At 40.0% G+C, this 17672-nt stretch overlaps 1 protein-coding gene across 1 annotated transcript in view; it reads left to right on the top strand.

Moving 5' to 3' along the window:
- Window positions 1–15515, top strand: part of LOC137192237 (thrombospondin-type laminin G domain and EAR repeat-containing protein-like) — a 32933-nt gene extending 17418 nt beyond the window's left edge. Inside the window, exons 10-15 of the mRNA XM_067602770.1 lie at window positions 2769–2949; window positions 4396–4454; window positions 7059–7235; window positions 11397–11575; window positions 12049–12150; window positions 12267–15515. Of these exons, the coding sequence (XP_067458871.1) occupies window positions 2769–2949; window positions 4396–4454; window positions 7059–7235; window positions 11397–11575; window positions 12049–12150; window positions 12267–12420 (852 nt within the window). The 3' untranslated portion in view covers window positions 12421–15515. The remainder of the gene's footprint in view (window positions 1–2768; window positions 2950–4395; window positions 4455–7058; window positions 7236–11396; window positions 11576–12048; window positions 12151–12266) is intronic.
- The last annotated feature ends 2157 nt before the right edge of the window (window positions 15516–17672 follow it).

The following is a 17672-nucleotide window of genomic DNA, read 5'->3' as shown; positions in this document are numbered from 1 at the left end:
CAAAATAATTTAATTCAAACTCTGACTTACATCAACTGCTGGGACTGCTTCGCTGAAATTTTGTAGGGGGCACTATTCAGCCAGTCTGCATCACTGATGGAATATTGTCATGTAGACGCGTTCAGGCCAGGAGAAGTTTGACAGACTGGAGCATTTACAATAAAGTTATAGCAACTTCCTCTGTCATGGCGAAGCATTAAATCTCAACGGTGTTCTGCAGGGTGAGACATGTCTGTCTTGCAAGTTTTGGGCCCATTCACTTGAATTTCAATTAGTAAATTGAAAACTCTTGATGAGTTTGTGTGTAAAACAAATTAATTTCCTAATTTTCATTAAGTCTACTTTTAGAAAAGTAAAGACTTTTAACCCACATGACCTGGTGAAAGTTTGATTGACATGTGTACTGTCAGGTGTGTAGAGACAATAAGTAACTGCAGCTGGACACAGAAAATACTCATATATTTGAATGGAGAGTGTGAGCGAACCGCTAGGTGCTCGGGCCCTAATAAAGGAAAAACTGCAGTACAGAGCTACAAATTTTAGTTTTGATGGTATTTTTCTACAGCACTTTATCACTAAACTGTCACCCTCACTCTGTTTTTTAACACCAAACTTCATACAAAGTTTGTATATAATGTACTGTATGTATATAGGCCTTTCTGCTGTATCCTGCAAAAATGAGCTGCATTCAACCCCCACACCAGTGGTGGCTGGTGACTCAAAAAATTGGGGAGGACAGGAGGAAAACCAACATACTGCATCAAACTATATCATTGTCCCCCATCTGATGAAATCGGAGGGGTGGGGGGCAATTTTATATGCCAATAATTTATAGTATTTCAAATGTATAGTATTGTTTTATTGTGACAACAGATTTATGTTCTCATCAAAAACAGACAAGATATCACATGATTTACACTTGTGTGTCCTATGTATTTTCTTAGTATACAGAAATATATAAAGTACCACAGAGCTTATAATGTGATACAGGAACAGATCAGTGCTGAATACTAGAAAGACTGAACACTAAAAACATTCACAGATCTAAAAGTGAAGGTTCACATCAGAAAGTATGAATGCATGTATCAAATACATGACTTACACACTCTTAGCTATGTGCACGACATACAAAATATAGTCTACAAAGCTGACATGTTAACACTAGGGGTGCACTGAATCACAAAACTCACGGTTCGGATTGTATCACGGATTTGAGTGAAACACTTTGTTTTCCATTTATTCTATAACACACTTACAGCAAGAAACAGCAATGAACTTTTGCCCATGGTCTTAAATAAAAACAACAGACAGACTTATAGTTCAGACGTCTGTTTGACACAAAGTTCATGCCTCCCCATTGCTTTACAGTGTAAGGGTGATGTGGCACTGCAACTTTCAGGGCTTATAAAATCCAAACCGTTCGAGTTATTACAAAGTTTTTAACAACGTTTTTTCAGCACAGTGTCATAAGTCATGTATTAAAGTTTGAAGTCGATACCATTAACGCCCTCGGGGGAGATAACGTTTGTTCAGGAGCCAAAACTGAGAACAAAAAAAAGTCTCTTTTGAAAGACTAATTGCGGATCTCTGGTTGGATTTAGGTCAGAGGTGTCAGTGTATGATTTGTAGGTCTTGATGAGACGAATAAGTCGGTTTTGGTTTGATCTCTCTACGACATTCCTACGGGCCGTGGCGGCCATTTTAGTTACATAGGTGACGCAAGAGAGCACATTCTGGCACTTTGGGGGTTAATTTTTACATTTTATCAAATTTTTCACCAGACCTGATGTGCGCGCCAAATTTGGTGAGTTTTCCAGCATGTTTGGGGCTGATGTCCTGTAATAAGAAAGAAAGAAAGAAAGAAAGAAAGAAACAAACAAACACATAAAATACAATTCACCCTTTGGCCCTAATTATCAACTTACTGACAATGTCAACAGAAACTGAAAATGTAGAAGCTTCATAAAGTCGAATTTATGGCAGAACTGTTGTGTTGGATTAGACTAATAAAGAGTTTGCTGAGTGTAGATACAGAAGTTTAATGTATAAAAAAAGATGATAGAAGAAAGTATATTTGTTGTTAAGAAGCATCATTGTGTAAAAAACAACATTAAACAGAAAGCTTTGTAGTTTACAGGGAAAACGGAGGCACATTTACCTTCAAAATTCATATCAATTTAAAAAACAATTAGAGAAACGAGCTCTGTTCAGCTACAAGTATCCAACATGAGTTTTATAGAACAATCTACTGTCCAACCAAAAAGATCCCAAGTATTTATGTTGCTGTAGTGTCAGTCAGCATGGACAGGTATGGGAACCATACCAACCATAGTTCTGATCCAGAACTTTAAGATCACATTTATATAAAAGTCTTCAGTGCAGATTTGTTAAAAGTGTTTTTGTAACTTCACACAGTCGATCATTTCATGTCGAATCAAATGTTACTGAACGTAGTCTGAACATTGTGAACAACACTTTTTCTAGTTATATAAAGTTTTGCACATTAATCCGAAATGTTTTTATGGATATAATCAAAAACAAGTTAGATATTTTTTTGTGTAATTTTGTTTGTTTCCTGCTGCTGTTGTATTTCTGTGTGTTGATGTGTGTCACGCTACTGATTGTGAACACACGTTACCGTTACGACTTACCGTGTTGAAAATACAAACTCCCAGATCTGATGATCGTGTCATTATCGTACAGAGACGGAGGGTCAGTTGTTGATATGATGTTAAAGTAGATGAATAATCATATTTTTTCACCGTCAGATTTTCCTGGTGGTGGCTAACTCCAGGGAGGCGGAGCCCGAGCTGTCAGTCATCTACCGGTGGAATCGGCGGCGACGGCGTTTCCTCCGACATCAGACTCTGGAGACTCACGCCGCTCTGGACTGGGAGGCCTTTCACATCCACAACAACAGCTTCCTGGTCGTAGCCAATCACAGACGAGGTAAACAGGAAGTGAGCGCACAGATGACAGAATATAAGAGTGAAGAGGAGTCAAAGTCTCAAGTCTTCATCAGAACATTTTTAAGTCGTTGAGCATGCTCAGTAACAACACTGCACATTTTCTATTTAAAGCTGTATTGACAGTGTTTATTAAAGGAATATTCCAAATACCTGATGTCTTGACAGGTGAGTCTGAACAGATTGTTTTTTGATCTTGTGTGGTGGACGGCAGCTGTCAGCTCATATATATCAATATGTTTTGAACAATCATTGCTTCACCAATATGTTGCTGACGTTCGCTTTTAGCTGAAGAGGAAGAGTGAAGCTGTGAGGAAGCACCAGATTTAGATCTACTGTGGAGAAATGAATTAATCATTCAACATGGCTTACACCACTTTTAGTTTTTTGTCAAGGAAAACTCTCGTCTGTGTGTCTGCCTCCTCAACCGAACATCAAACACCTGCTTTGATTGTGTGTGTGTGTGTGTGTGTGTATGTGTGTGTGTGTGTGTGTGTGTGTGTGTGTCCTGTGAAGACAAAACACACTCACTGATCTGAGCTGAAAAGAAAAAAGATTGTTTATGATCTGACCATCTGAAAGAAAAAGACAGAAAGAAAGAAAGAAAGAAAGGCAGCTGATGCAGCAGGTGTACTGTGGTTAGATCACACACACACACACACACACACACACACACACAGTCTGTACAGGCCGTTGATGTTAAAGTCATTTCAGTTTTACTTTACTAGTTATGTGAATAATGATTGACTTTTATCACACAAGACAAATTTACCAAAACACAAAACTGCTTCATAAAAATGTGTCAAGTTTTAGTTTCTGAGTTTTCAGCAATTAGCAAAGAAGAAACTAATTTGACAGATTTAGTGGGTGGAGTTGAGTGGAATTTTGTCTTTTTTTAGCCAGCAAATTCATTTTAGAGCACTCGATATGTCTAATTGTATTTTGGCCATTCAAAATATTTTAATTAATTCCAAAGATCCAAATACAAACTTAATGTGTTAATGAGCTATCATTTATTAGCTTGAAAGCTAATGTTATTCAGCTGACACATTTGATTTCTACCTAACAAGAAACCAAGTTGTATATTAAAGTAACACTCCAACATGACAGTAAATCCAGAGTCACATGTTTCAGATCAGTATCTCCGTGTGTCCCATTCTGAGACTGGACCTGGATGTGATTAGCATAGCTTAGCACAAAGACTGGAAGCAGGGAGAAACTGCTAGCTTGCTTTTCAATTCAAGAAAACATTTGTTTACCTGAATTGTTTCTTGATCTACAATCAGAATATTAATAGATCTTTATTAGATCAACAGGTTAAAATTATTTAAATTATTATTACATAATAAAAACAGTAGATTTGTTCTCACGTTCAGGTTGTTTTTATTCAAGTTTAAAATGATCAAAACGTGTCCCTGTTTGTCCTCAGCCAGAGACTCCAACCACAACATCCACAGTGTGATCTACAGGTGGAACCCAAACACAAAGGTGCTGCTGTCCTCACAAACCTGCTGCTGTCCTCACAAACCTGCTGCTGTCCTCACAAACCTGCTGTCCTCACAAACCACCTGCTGTCTTCACAAACCTGCTGCTGTCCTCACAAACCTGCTGCTGTCCTCACAAACCACCTGCTGTCCTCACAAACCTGCTGCTGTCCTCACAAACCTGCTGCTGTCCTCACAAACCACCTGCTGTCTTCACAAACCTGCTGCTGTCCTCACAAACCTGCTGCTGTCCTCACAAACCTGCTGCTGTCCTCACAAACCTGCTGCTGTCCTCGCAAACCTGCTGTCCTCACAAACCTGCTGCTGTCCTCACAAACCTGCTGCTGTCCTCACACACCTGCTGCTGTCCACACAAACCTGCTGCTGTCCTCACAAACCTGCTGCTGTCCTCACACACCTGCTGCTGTCCACACAAACCTGCTGCTGTCCTCACAAACCTGCTGCTGTCCTCGCAAACCTGCTGCTGTCCTCACACACCTGCTGCTGTCCACACAAACCTGCTGCTGTCCTCACAAACCTGCTGCTGTCCTCGCAAACCTGCTGCTGTCCTCACACACCTGCTGCTGTCCACACAAACCTGCTGCTGTCCACACAAACCTGCTGCTGTCTTCACAAACCTGCTGCTGTCCTCACACACCTGCTGCTGTCCACACAAACCTGCTGCTGTCTTCACAAACCTGCTGCTGTCCTCACACACCTGCTGCTGTCCACACAAACCTGCTGCTGTCCTCACAAACCTGCTGCTGTCCTCGCAAACCTGCTGCTGTCCTCGCAAACCTGCTGCTGTCCTCACAAACCACCTGCTGTCCTCGCAAACCTGCTGCTGTCCTCACAAACCACCTGCTGTCCTCACAAACCTGCTGCTGTCCTCACGAACCACCTGCTGTCCTCACAAACTTGCTGCTGTCCTCACGAACCACCTGCTGTCCTCACAAACCTGCTGCTGTCCTTGCAAACCTGCTGCTGTCCTCACAAACCTGCTGCTGTCCTCACAAACCTGCTGCTGTCCTCGCAAACCTGCTGTCCTCACAAACCACCTGCTGTCCTCACAAACCTGCTGCTGTCCTCACAAACCTGCTGCTGTCCTCACAAACCTGCTGCTGTCCTCACACACCTGCTGTCCTCACAAACCTGCTGCTGTCCTCACAAACCTGCTGCTGTCCTCACAAACCTGCTGTCCTCACAAACCTGCTGCTGTCCTCGCAAACCTGCTGTCCTCACACACCTGCTGCTGTCCTCACAAACCTGCTGCTGTCCTCACACACCTGCTGCTGTCCTCACAAACCTGCTGCTGTCCTCACACACCTGCTGTCCTCACAAACCTGCTGCTGTCCTCACAAACCTGCTGCTGTCCTCACAAACCTGCTGCTGTCCTCACACACCTGCTGTCCTCACAAACCTGCTGCTGTCCTCACAAACCTGCTGCTGTCCTCACAAACCTGCTGTCCTCACAAACCTGCTGCTGTCCTCACACACCTGCTGCTGTCCTCACAAACCTGCTGCTGTCCTCACAAACCTGCTGCTGTCCTCACACACCTGCTGTCCTCACAAACCTGCTGCTGTCCTCACAAACCTGCTGCTGTCCTCACAAACCTGCTGTCCTCACAAACCTGCTGCTGTCCTCGCAAACCTGCTGTCCTCACACACCTGCTGCTGTCCTCACAAACCTGCTGCTGTCCTCACACACCTGCTGCTGTCCTCACAAACTAGCTGCTGTCCTCACAAAGCTGCTGTCCTCACAAACCTGCTGCTGTCTTCACAAACCTGCTGCTGTCCTCAAAAACCTGCTGCTGTCCTCACACACCTGCTGCTGTCCTCACAAACCTGCTGCTGTCCTCACACACCTGCTGCTGTCCTCACAAACCTTCTGCTGTCCTCACAAACCAGCTGCTGTCCTCACACACCTGCTGCTGTCCTCACAAACCAGCTGCTGTCCTCACACACCTGCTGCTGTCCTCACAAACCTGCTGTCCTCACAAACCTGCTGCTGTCCTCGCAAACCTGCTGTCCTCACACACCTGCTGCTGTCCTCACAAACCTGCTGCTGTCCTCACACACCTGCTGCTGTCCTCACAAACTAGCTGCTGTCCTCACAAAGCTGCTGTCCTCACAAACCTGCTGCTGTCTTCACAAACCTGCTGCTGTCCTCAAAAACCTGCTGCTGTCCTCACACACCTGCTGCTGTCCTCACAAACCTGCTGCTGTCCTCACACACCTGCTGCTGTCCTCACACACCTGCTGCTGTCCTCACAAACCTTCCTATGTTGTCCTCTGCCACCCCTTCCTGTCTTGTCCTTTTCTCTTCCATCCCATATTTTCTTGTCCTCTCCTGACTCGTCCTCTCCTTTCTTATTCTCTCCTGTTTTGTCTTTTGTTGTGGTATCCTCATCTTTTCTTGAGATCTTGTCCTGTTCTGTCCTGTCCTGTTGCATCCTTTCCTGTCTTCTTCTTACCAGTCCTCCTTTATCCTCTCCTTTCCTGTCCTTTACTTCCCTTCCTGTCCTCATCCTCACCCATCCTCCCCTGTTCAACCCTGTCCTTCCTCTTTCTGACCTCTCCCGTCTAATTGTTTCTTGTCCTCTCTCAGCTGTTTGAGGTGAACCAGACTCTGTCCACATCCGGGGCATATGACTGGGAGTTCTTCACCGTTGGACCGTACCACTTCCTGGTGGTTGCTAACACCTTCGACGGCCAGACCACCACCATCAGCTCCACTGTCTACGTCTGGCTGGATGGATGCTTCCAGACCTTCCAGAGCATCCCGGTCAGTCTTTGTTGTCTTTGTGTCAGAGACCTCGTAGCAGCAGGTTTTGGTTCAGGATCTTGGCCCCGTTTCCCAAAAGCTTCTTAAGAGTAAGATGATCGTAAAATCCATCTTACAAAAGCAATGCAACTGAAGACTCTTAGAAATGATCGTAGATTAACGAGTGACTCCTGAACGCTCAACGGAGGTTCAGCGCTCTTAAAAAGCTGCAAGAGGAACCAAAACAAAAGAAAACTGATGTTTTATTTTAAGTTGTCACTGTTTTTTTTACATTTTATACTTTTCTCATGAACACTGATGTTCTTTGTTCAGTGATGTTTCATGTAAAATAAGTGATAACAATGTAAATTGGAAAGTAAAACTAAACCAACACACACACAACATTAATTGAACAATTGATCTGCCATTTTGTGTCATCCTCCTCCTCCTCTCTTCCTCTTCATCATATCTTCATCTCTTCTGGCTGAAACTCCCCCGGTGGGATATTTACAGATTCTGTATCTACTCTTTTCTTTTAATTTATGAAGTGTATGTTGTTTGTCTCACACTTACATACAGACAGTCTGAGACTTACAGGAAGCTCCACTTGTTTACAACATTTATGCTTTTGATGTATTTTCATTACCTCTATTGTGCAACTTACAGATAGTTAAATATGCAGAGTTACTTCAAAATGTATTCATCATCACCTTCATCACCACAGACAGCAAACGTTAAGAAGCTCTTAAACATTCTTAACTTCTAAGATCGATCGATCGATCGCTGTGATCTTTATGTCCATCTTCGAAAACGTTGTTCAATTTAATTCAATTCAATGTGTTGTTGTTACATTTCCATCCAGCCAACTGGTTGAATCCACAAAGCGTAGAATTAGAAAATATCCAACTTTGATATCCTCCAAAATCATATTATATGAAAAATATTGATGTGGAAATCTGAACAGATCGATTATCAAGAGAACGGAGTAATAAACTGTAAAGGAAACAACATTTGGAAGCAATAAATAATGTTACAGTAATGCTATTATTTATTTTAAAGCACAGATTAATTAACTATAAAACATGTCATCTACACATATAAGAAAGACCATCAACCAATCAGAGCAGAGTATAAATCGGACACTGAGCGTCCTGTGTGATAATTACATACAAATTATATAATTTATATGTAGTGTGAGAAAGTAACTAAGTACATTTACTCAAGTACTGTACCTAAGTAAAATTCTTAGGCACTTGTTTATTAGATAATTATAAGATATTTTTCTCATAATTATAAGATACAGATCTTGTAATCAATTGTCTTTTATCATAATTACAAGAACTTTTCTTCATAATTACACATTACACATTTTTAAAATCATAATTACATGATATTTTTGATATTTTTCTCTAATTATGTGATACGGAGCCCATAATTATAAGATCTTTTTTATGTTAATTATGATTTTTGGGAGGATTTATGAGATATTTCTCTTATAGCATCTTTCTCTTGTAACTGTGAAATCACATATAATCATAATGCCTTTTTTTAAAACTGAATTATGAGACTTTTTTATTGAAATTGTAAGATATTTGTAATCAATTGTGTTTTTTATTGTAATATAAGAATCATTCATTCTGTCCTCACACATATCTCAACAACTACTGATAAGATTTACATGAGACTTGCTGTAGATAATCATTGTCCCACAATGACCCTAACCCTATGACCCCATGACCTTTCCTCCAGCGCCACCTTCAGGACAAACTTTCTTCTTCTTCTCTTGTTTTATTCAAACTACCTGGAAAGGTGAGTCCTGTCAGACAGCAGAGTCGAGAGCAGACAGACATGATGAGGAGGATTATCACAATTATTGTTGTGAATCAGACGTGACAACATCCAACCACAAATCACACACGGATAGTAATAAACCTGCCGACTCACCGCTGCAGGGAAACACTGTGTGTGTGTGTGTGTGTGTGTTGTCATGGATTAAAGGAGTCAAACTATTCAGTGTTTCACGAGAAGTCAGAAAAAAATACATTTAATTTTGTAGAAATATGTTCTTCTTGTTGAAGGGTATTTCAGGTTCATTACATCCTGTGTCTTATTTCTGTAGTTTTGTTACTATTTATTATTTCTATCAGTAATAGTTAATTCAATACTTGCTGAGATCTGGAGACATTTGGGGGAGGGAGGGATGTTTTGTTTTGGTTTTGTGTGTGACTTGGACTTTTCTCGGTGTCATTATGATTTGGATTTATTGTATTCTCGTGAACTTTTTGCCTCGGACTTGTCTCAGTTTCTGCGTCTTGACTTGGACTTTTTCATTTGAATCTGGACTCATTATGGTCTTGGTGGGAGATTTGACTCCAACTTGTCTCAGTCTCATGGATGTTTTGACTCGGACTGCAGCTCTTATTCATTTATTTTAAAAAGTTCATAATCAAGTGATAAAATTAATAATAAAAAAACTGGAGTCAAGACCCACATAATAGCTTTTTCTGGAGATTTCAACCACATCTCACCGTCTGCCTCAGCGGATTGAGTTTAATCTTTTCTAGCAGCTGTAATGTAACACAGCAGCAGCCTCTGTGTGTTTACTGCTTCTTCACTCATCAGCAGGAAAAGGTCAAACAGCAGTAAAACAGCAACATGATGACAGACGTTCACATGAAAGAACATCCATCAAATCAGTGTCAGATTTATGAAAATGTGTTTTCATTTCTGCATAGTTACGTAGTTCATGATAAAAAGGAAATGAAACCTTCCAATTAAAACACAGGAAACTAAAAGGAGTGTAATTAATGAAACACACACACACCTGCAGGTGACCTGTGTGTGTGTGTGTGTGTGTGTGTGTGTGTGTGTGTGTGTGTGTGTGTGTGTGTGAGGGGGTTTCCAGTAGCAGACTGTTTGGACTCGTCAGTCGGGGCAGATCATCTGACTGAAGACTTTTATTGGATTTTAAAACCACAAAAAACATGTTAAAGCTTCATGAAAACCAACTGAACCTTTAATTCAACTTCTGACAGCGAGTCACAGCCAGGAGAGAAAACATTCAACTTGTTTACACAAATACATACGTAACACATCTACAAATACGTTTCAGCAGCTTTGATGCCAGAAACACAGAGCCTGCTGGCGTCCTCTAGAGGCTGCAGGAGTCATTACACCCAGAACAAAAAACACACGGATGAAATCTGTTTGTTAAACTGAACATTACATTTAGAGACGTGTGTAGGAAGAGGTGATATATGTTACAGATTAAGGGATTTTATAATATATTAATGAAAATCTGTATTTCCTTGCTTGTCTGTTAGATGTTTGGGAAACTAATGATGATATGTTAAGTTTAGTATTTGCAACAGTGTCAATTTCTTATTTACTAGCAATAAAACTAAAGAAGCTTATTTCCGATTCATTCATAAATAAATCAGGATTCACAAGCTCTAAAAATAAAAAAAAAAACCCACAAAAGACGTCAGAAGGCACAAAAGGCACTTTTTGGAAATCGATACATAACTTCACAAAATTAATGCAAGATACTGAAATTCAATTCAATTCTTGTTTATTTTTTATTAAATTATTCCACATCAGATCAGAACTTAGATAAATTAAAAATAAAGATACTTATTATCGTTGCTTATTTTGTGTTGGACAGACTATTCTGCTGTTTTAAAAAATAAAAAATATTGTTTAATGGACTTTTGGTAACAACATAATTTTAGCTCATTGTATATAACTGAAGTGCAGTTTTTTGTTTGTTTGTTTGTGGGGACGGGGTGATGAAAAGTGTGGACTGTATTACTTTTTGTTTGTTGGGATTAATTAATTAATTTCTGGGCTGATCTTTTATTACAGCTTTAGCAGTGGCGGAGCTAAAAATGTTTCTTCCTGACGGTGGCGCTAGAGGAAAGGTCAGGGTGTCATGATAATAAATTGGGTTTTTCCTCACTGGAGCATCAATTTTCACAGTAAATTTGATGAAAATCTGACTTGTAGTTGTTGAGATATGTGACTCTGGAACAAAATGCTGGACTGACCTTCATCAACATGAAAACCAACAACACCAGGTCACGTTCAGACTTGTGTCACATCGTGTTTTAAACAGTAACTGTACCTCGATAAGACTTTCTTCCAGTCGGAGCTTCAGATCTGAGTGTTTTCTTCTGGCTGCAGACGGTGGGAGCGACGGACTGGGAGACGTTCCAGATCGACGGCAGGTTCTTCCTCGCCGTCGCCAACAGTCAGAAGGTTTCAGAGCGCGGCCCGAGTCTCTACAGCATCAACTCCACCGTGTATGAACTCAACACGCTAACCCAGACCTTCATCCGCTTCCAGGACATCCTCACACACAGGTGACCAACCCGCTCATCACACAGCAGGTTCAAATCCAGAACAGATTAATGACCAAACATCTTCAAATGTTTGTTAAAAATGAAAAAGTAACTAACAAAACAATATGTTGTCTGCCAGGAGGTGGTTTGTGGAGTTGTTGGATTTTCTTCTCTCTGATGGAGCTCAGCTAACAGTTTCCTCCTGCTTCCAGTCTTTGTGCTAAGCTAAGCTAAACATGTCCTGGACCTGTTGAAACAGCTACTGATGATGTATTTTACACTTCTGGCAGCATTTAGGAGTTTATTGTACTGAATACCAGATATATGTGTCCTTATCAGGGAATATGAGAGACCTGAACTCAGCAGAGAGAAATAAAACAAACAAACACACATTCAGCATCAGAAACACTCACAGACACTAAATAGACTTGAGGTGAACACTAGAACTGAGGTTAAACACACGTTAAAAGCTGTTGTTGTGTTGCTGTGTTCAGTGCTGTGGACTGGGAGTTCTTCACCATCGGAGAGGAGAAGTTCTTGGTGGTGGCCAACTCTCATGATGGCAGCTCCTACTCTCTGAACAGCGTCGTCTACAGGTACGTACATGCTGTTGAAGGTTGGAGACGAGTCTGACGGTGACATCAGCTGTTGCCGGGTGGTAGATGATAGGTGGTATAGGTGGTATTATTATTTCTGTTCTTTGTGTTTACAGGTGGCAGGGCTACGAGGGCTTCGTTCCAGTTCACAGTCTACCAACGTTCGGATGCAGAGACTGGGAACACTTCAGCACCGACGAAGGTTCCTTCCTCATCTACTCCAGCGCCACCTCCAGGCTCAGCAAGGTCTTCAAACTCAGGACCTATTGAATCACAGATCCTCACACTCCGCTGCGGACAGATTTCATCGACTTTAAAACCTGCCAAAACACTGAAAACCTGCAAGACTTGACCGTCATCATCACCTCAGTTTCTCAGGTCTTCAAACTTCATTTACAACTTACCACTTTTCACCAATGTCCACTTCAGGGCTTGTTTCAGGGCCTGTTGAGATTTTGTTCAAGCTACTTCCTCTTCAGGCTTTACAAGTACTACAAATAATAATAAACATTATTTATATATTTTCTCAAAGATGAAAGTTGAGTCATGTCAAGCTCTGCTGATAAGGACAGCGCCCTCCAGTGGAAGATAAACTCCCCAAAAATGATTAAATGAGAAGAAACGTTGGGAAGAATCTCACAAGATGTGACTCTTCAGAGCTGGAAGGTTTCTAACATTAACAACACACAGGTCCATCACAAAGGCCAGTCCATGTGGCACTTTCCCATACAGGTGTACAACCTTTAAAACCTGCTGAAATGCTTCAACACATATTTGTAAAACCAAGATTTAATGGATTCAGACTGAGGATTTAAACTCTAAACAACAACTTCAGCCTCTGTGAGGAGCTGATCAACGAGTAAAGCCATCAGACTGCTGAAGAGATTCAGATTCATGACGGACTGAAACACAATCTCTTTGCTTTGTAATTGTTGGTGAAAGTGAAGTTTTGGATTTGAAGTTTAAACCGGACTGTAAAACATGAAGCTTACCTTAGTTTTTATTCTCATTTTTCAAAGTGATTTCTCACCAAAACTACGAAGTCAGCATTCGACCTATAGATGCTCGTTTTGTCCATTTGTCCAAAACCAAAAGATATTTATTTGAATCGTAGACAAAAAAGTTGATGTAAGAGAATTATTTGCTTTAACAAGAATAAGAGTCAACAGACATGTTAGCAGCTCTGTGAGGCTTTAATTAGGCACAGTGGTGCTTTAAGCTAAATGCTAACATCAGCAAACATAATGTTTAACCTTCACCATCTTAGTTTAATGTGCTAGCATGCTAATGTTTTTCAGTTATATACAAAAGTAAATTATAATTAATATATAACATAATATATATATATAACATAAATGTCTGAACCAGATTTCATGAGAATCCATGAAATAGTTATTTCAGTCTGGACCAAAGTGGTGGACTAACAGACCGACATCGGCTTCCACAGAGCTACGTTGCTAGCATGGCTAAACACAGTGATATAACGACAACATCAGTTAGTGTTTTAGAGGGAAGCTGTTTGTCTTTATCATGTGTTATCGACTTAATTTAAGCTTCAGATTCAAAGATGATAAATCTGCAGTCTTCCAATACTCACAAATCAAGTTATAAAAGCCTTTTGATAAAAACATGTTCAGACCATCTGAAGCAGAATTTATCATCCTGCTGTGATGCAGCAGTAAAACCAGAGACACGGCTGCCAACTCTCACGGCACACGTCCATTTTCTGTGATCACAAGTGTTCAGCTGACACCTTGGAGACGCCTGATAGACACAGGTGTGAATGGCGATGTGTCCATTTGTGAAACGCATTTTAAAACTAAGTGTAAACAGCCTCAAAGACGTTGGACTTTCATTTTGAAACACATATAACACAGTTTGTACTGTTTAAACCAACAGAGCTCAGGGTTTATGTTTGTGTCCTTCACACACTTTAAAACATGTGATCAGTGGACAGAAAGACTCTCAGGTGTCCTCACAGGGACAATAATGGACTCAGAGGAGGACATGTCACCTCATGATGGACTGTTTATCTGGACTGAAGGTTTTTACTTCCTGAGGAAGCTGGAACGCAGCACAAGACTCCGTTTTTGTCTTTTTTAATATTATTCTGTAGCTGAACTGTAATTTATTATTTTAATGTTGTTGGTCAGAATGATTCTCAAACTTCAGGAAAACGTACTGTTTAAAATAATAATATGTTTATAAAGCATCTTTTAAACCATACACACATATATATAATATTACACTTATTTATTATAATTATAAGACAAGGAAAGTTTAACTTTTGTGTAAAATTGGGACCAAAAATGATTTCATATTGTTTAACTGTACAGATAATTTTCTGTTATTCTGCAACAAACAACTCTTATAATATTCTTTCCAACATGTCTCAGTCATAGTCATACCTGTACTGAAATCTGATGGACAGCACCTGCTGTGAAATCACAGCAACAGCTGCAGTCTGCTGCCCTCTGCTGCCTCAATGTGGAATTACACTTTAAAATCTTTACTGTAAGTCCTCCTACATAGTATTAATAATCAGTATATAAAGAGTTAATAAATGGTTTGTAGCATACTATAATGCTGTTATAAGCAGATATTTTAAGTGTTTATTAATGTTCAGTATCTATTATAACTTCTCATATGAAGACATATTTTATATTATTACGGCTTTGTTTTATTATATTGTTGTTCATAATCTGTTTATACAGCAGCAAACGCTTGTGTGTGTCCACAGGAGGAGTTATAGTTGTTGACTGATAAATTAATAAACACTTATATCTGCTTACAGCTGCATTATAGTGGGTTATAAACCATTTATTAACTGGTTATAGATTGATTATTAATGATAAATTGAGTGAATAAATCCTCTCTTGTACAGTGATGGCTGCTGAAAAGAAACCAAACTTCAGTTTTTTTCATTTTACTTACAAAGTAGAGACAGTTACAGTCAATAAAAACATGACGGGGGTTAATGTTCATACTAATCTTCATCTTTAGAACTATCACAGGTCAGAAAAGGTGTGGTCACATTTTGGTTTTTCATTTTTTGTTCTTTTCATGTTTCATGTGGGATGAAACTACTTCAATAACACTCAGACACAGAAAACTAAGTGACCTTCATCATCATCATCAGTTTTCTGTCTACACTCTAACAAACACATGAAGGTGTAAATCAGAGCTGTTAATGTGTTTCTGTGTCATATAAGATACTGTCATCATTAACATCATCATCATCTTAATAAAGCACTTTTACTACACAGATAATCTTAAATCTCTGCATGTGATGTACAGATTCAAATGTCAGTCCTGACTGGTTCGGCTTCGTGTTCATCATTAAAATAAAAACGTTTACATTTTCAGTTCACTTGTTGTTCTGTGCTGCTTTTGGACACTTTAGACGCAGATGCATTTAAACCAGTGGCGTTGTTTCCTCTCAGATATTTGAGATTGGATGCCTTCAGAAATTGTTTTATTATTTTATTTTCACAATATTTATTTTAAATTTGCCTTATCAATATAATCAATATAAACAGAAGTCACTTTTCTGTGTGTTTTTACTGCCATCTTCAATCAGAGATGGAATAAATACTCAGATCCTTTACTGCAGTGAAAGCACTAATACAGCAATGTAAAAATACTCCATTACAAGTAAAAGTCTTGCGTGACAATTCCAACTTAGGTACACACTGATGCTTCAGTATTAATAATCTAATGATGTCATATATAATATAATATCAGTCAGAGGGACCAAACCACTACTTTTAATGTGCAATGCCAAGACTATATGTCAGATGTGTATCAAGATTGCATTGGCAGTAGCAGATCTATGGACTTAGTCTAACTTACCTATGTTACACCTGACCTCACACCTGACTTAGTATCTAAGGCATGCAAAGGTTATGGGGGAAACAGACTACAAACTGACTATGGTACCAGATGGAGTGAGTAAGCAGTAGTGCATGCTGAGGTTGTGGGTACCGTACACTACGCTGATACTACCACGGTGGCTCCTCCCCGCTTCGGTGTGGAGGCTGCTCCACCCAGGGTGTAGAAACGGCTGAAAGCTTGGCCAGGGGGATGGTTCGGTCATCACCGCTGTGGTTTCGTTTCCCATCCTGCTGGCGAGGTAGTGGGCACCTGGGAGGTCCTGTTCTGCCGTCCATCCTGGCGCGAGGCATCTTGTTACCTTCCAGCACTAGGTTGGCGTCTCCTGAGGTGTGGATCCACAGGACTTTGTGCCTTGCTAGAGGGCACAAAGAAGACGGGTGTTGATCAGGTTTGAGGAATTAGGTTAATTGAAAGGACTAGATCTCTGGAGGGAAAATGAGCCTCTGATCTAGGTCGACTCACATCTGCCAGTCCCTGGCTGCATTTAGTGGGGCCAGATCGGGGTTTGAGGGGCCAACCGTCAGCTTGTCCCCCTCCCAAACAAACGATGGTGGGTGTCGGCGCACATCCTGGTTGAAGGGTTCGGCGTTGATGGAAACCCTCTCAAGTTTATCAGCTACACACCTGAGGACCTGGTCTCCATGTGTATCTGCCTTGAGTGAGGCTGGTCCTACAGGTAAATATATTGTGATTTATTACAAATTTTGTTTTCACACAAGATGAACAATCATCTTCCCTCAGTCGCTTTATAACACCACTATGTATATAGTGACATGTGCTACAGATGATGATGATGATGCTGTTGATGATGATGAAGAACGAAGGCAAAGTGAAACAGATGTTTTAACACGTCATCACTATTCTGCAAAAGCTTTACAGTTTCATTTCTAATGGTGTGTGCAAAATAATATTTTAATTTTTTATGTGTATTTGATAAAAGTCAGTGAATAAGAATGTTTAAATATATATAATGTGGCATCTTCTGCTCTGTTGATCATGTTGATGAAGTTAAAGTGAATTAAACAAGATACAGAGAAGTTGTGCTTTGTCAATCATTGATTTTAAGTGTTTTGTTTTGTTTTTTACTGGTTGACATACAGTATAGTTATGTGCATAATGATGAGTTTCTTCTTTCCATTAAACACATTTGACATCTGTTCAGAGATTTTCTGTGAATTATCCACAGTAACGTGCAAACTGTCTGGACAGACACACTGCTGGTTAGTTTTTAAATGTGATTTTTCAATGCTGTGAGTACCACACGTTAAATCCCATCAAGATCCGGCAGCAGAAATATTAGAGAAACATTTCCAAAAACACAGCAAATAAAACCAAAATAATCTGCATGTTTACATATTCTAAGAGGTTTTCAGTGTACCAGTCCTCTAATAAACTGAACCAGTGCACATCAGCAGATGCTCTGTTAATTTTGCACTAAACTATATTATTCATTAAATTAGCAGAAGATTAAACGCTAACCTTTGAATGAAAACACATTTTCAGCACTGATTCACCATTTGAAGAGCAAAGTACAGTAATACAACACTGAACAGTTCAGCTTTTGGCCACATGAGGGCACAAGTGTCAAATCTATACTTTATTGCAGCTTGAAAATGGAAAATGAATAT

Source organism: Thunnus thynnus, chromosome 11 (genome assembly GCF_963924715.1).
Source record: "Thunnus thynnus chromosome 11, fThuThy2.1, whole genome shotgun sequence".
Taxonomy (NCBI): Eukaryota; Metazoa; Chordata; class Actinopteri; order Scombriformes; family Scombridae; genus Thunnus; species Thunnus thynnus.
This window is presented reverse-complemented; position numbering and strand designations above follow the sequence as displayed.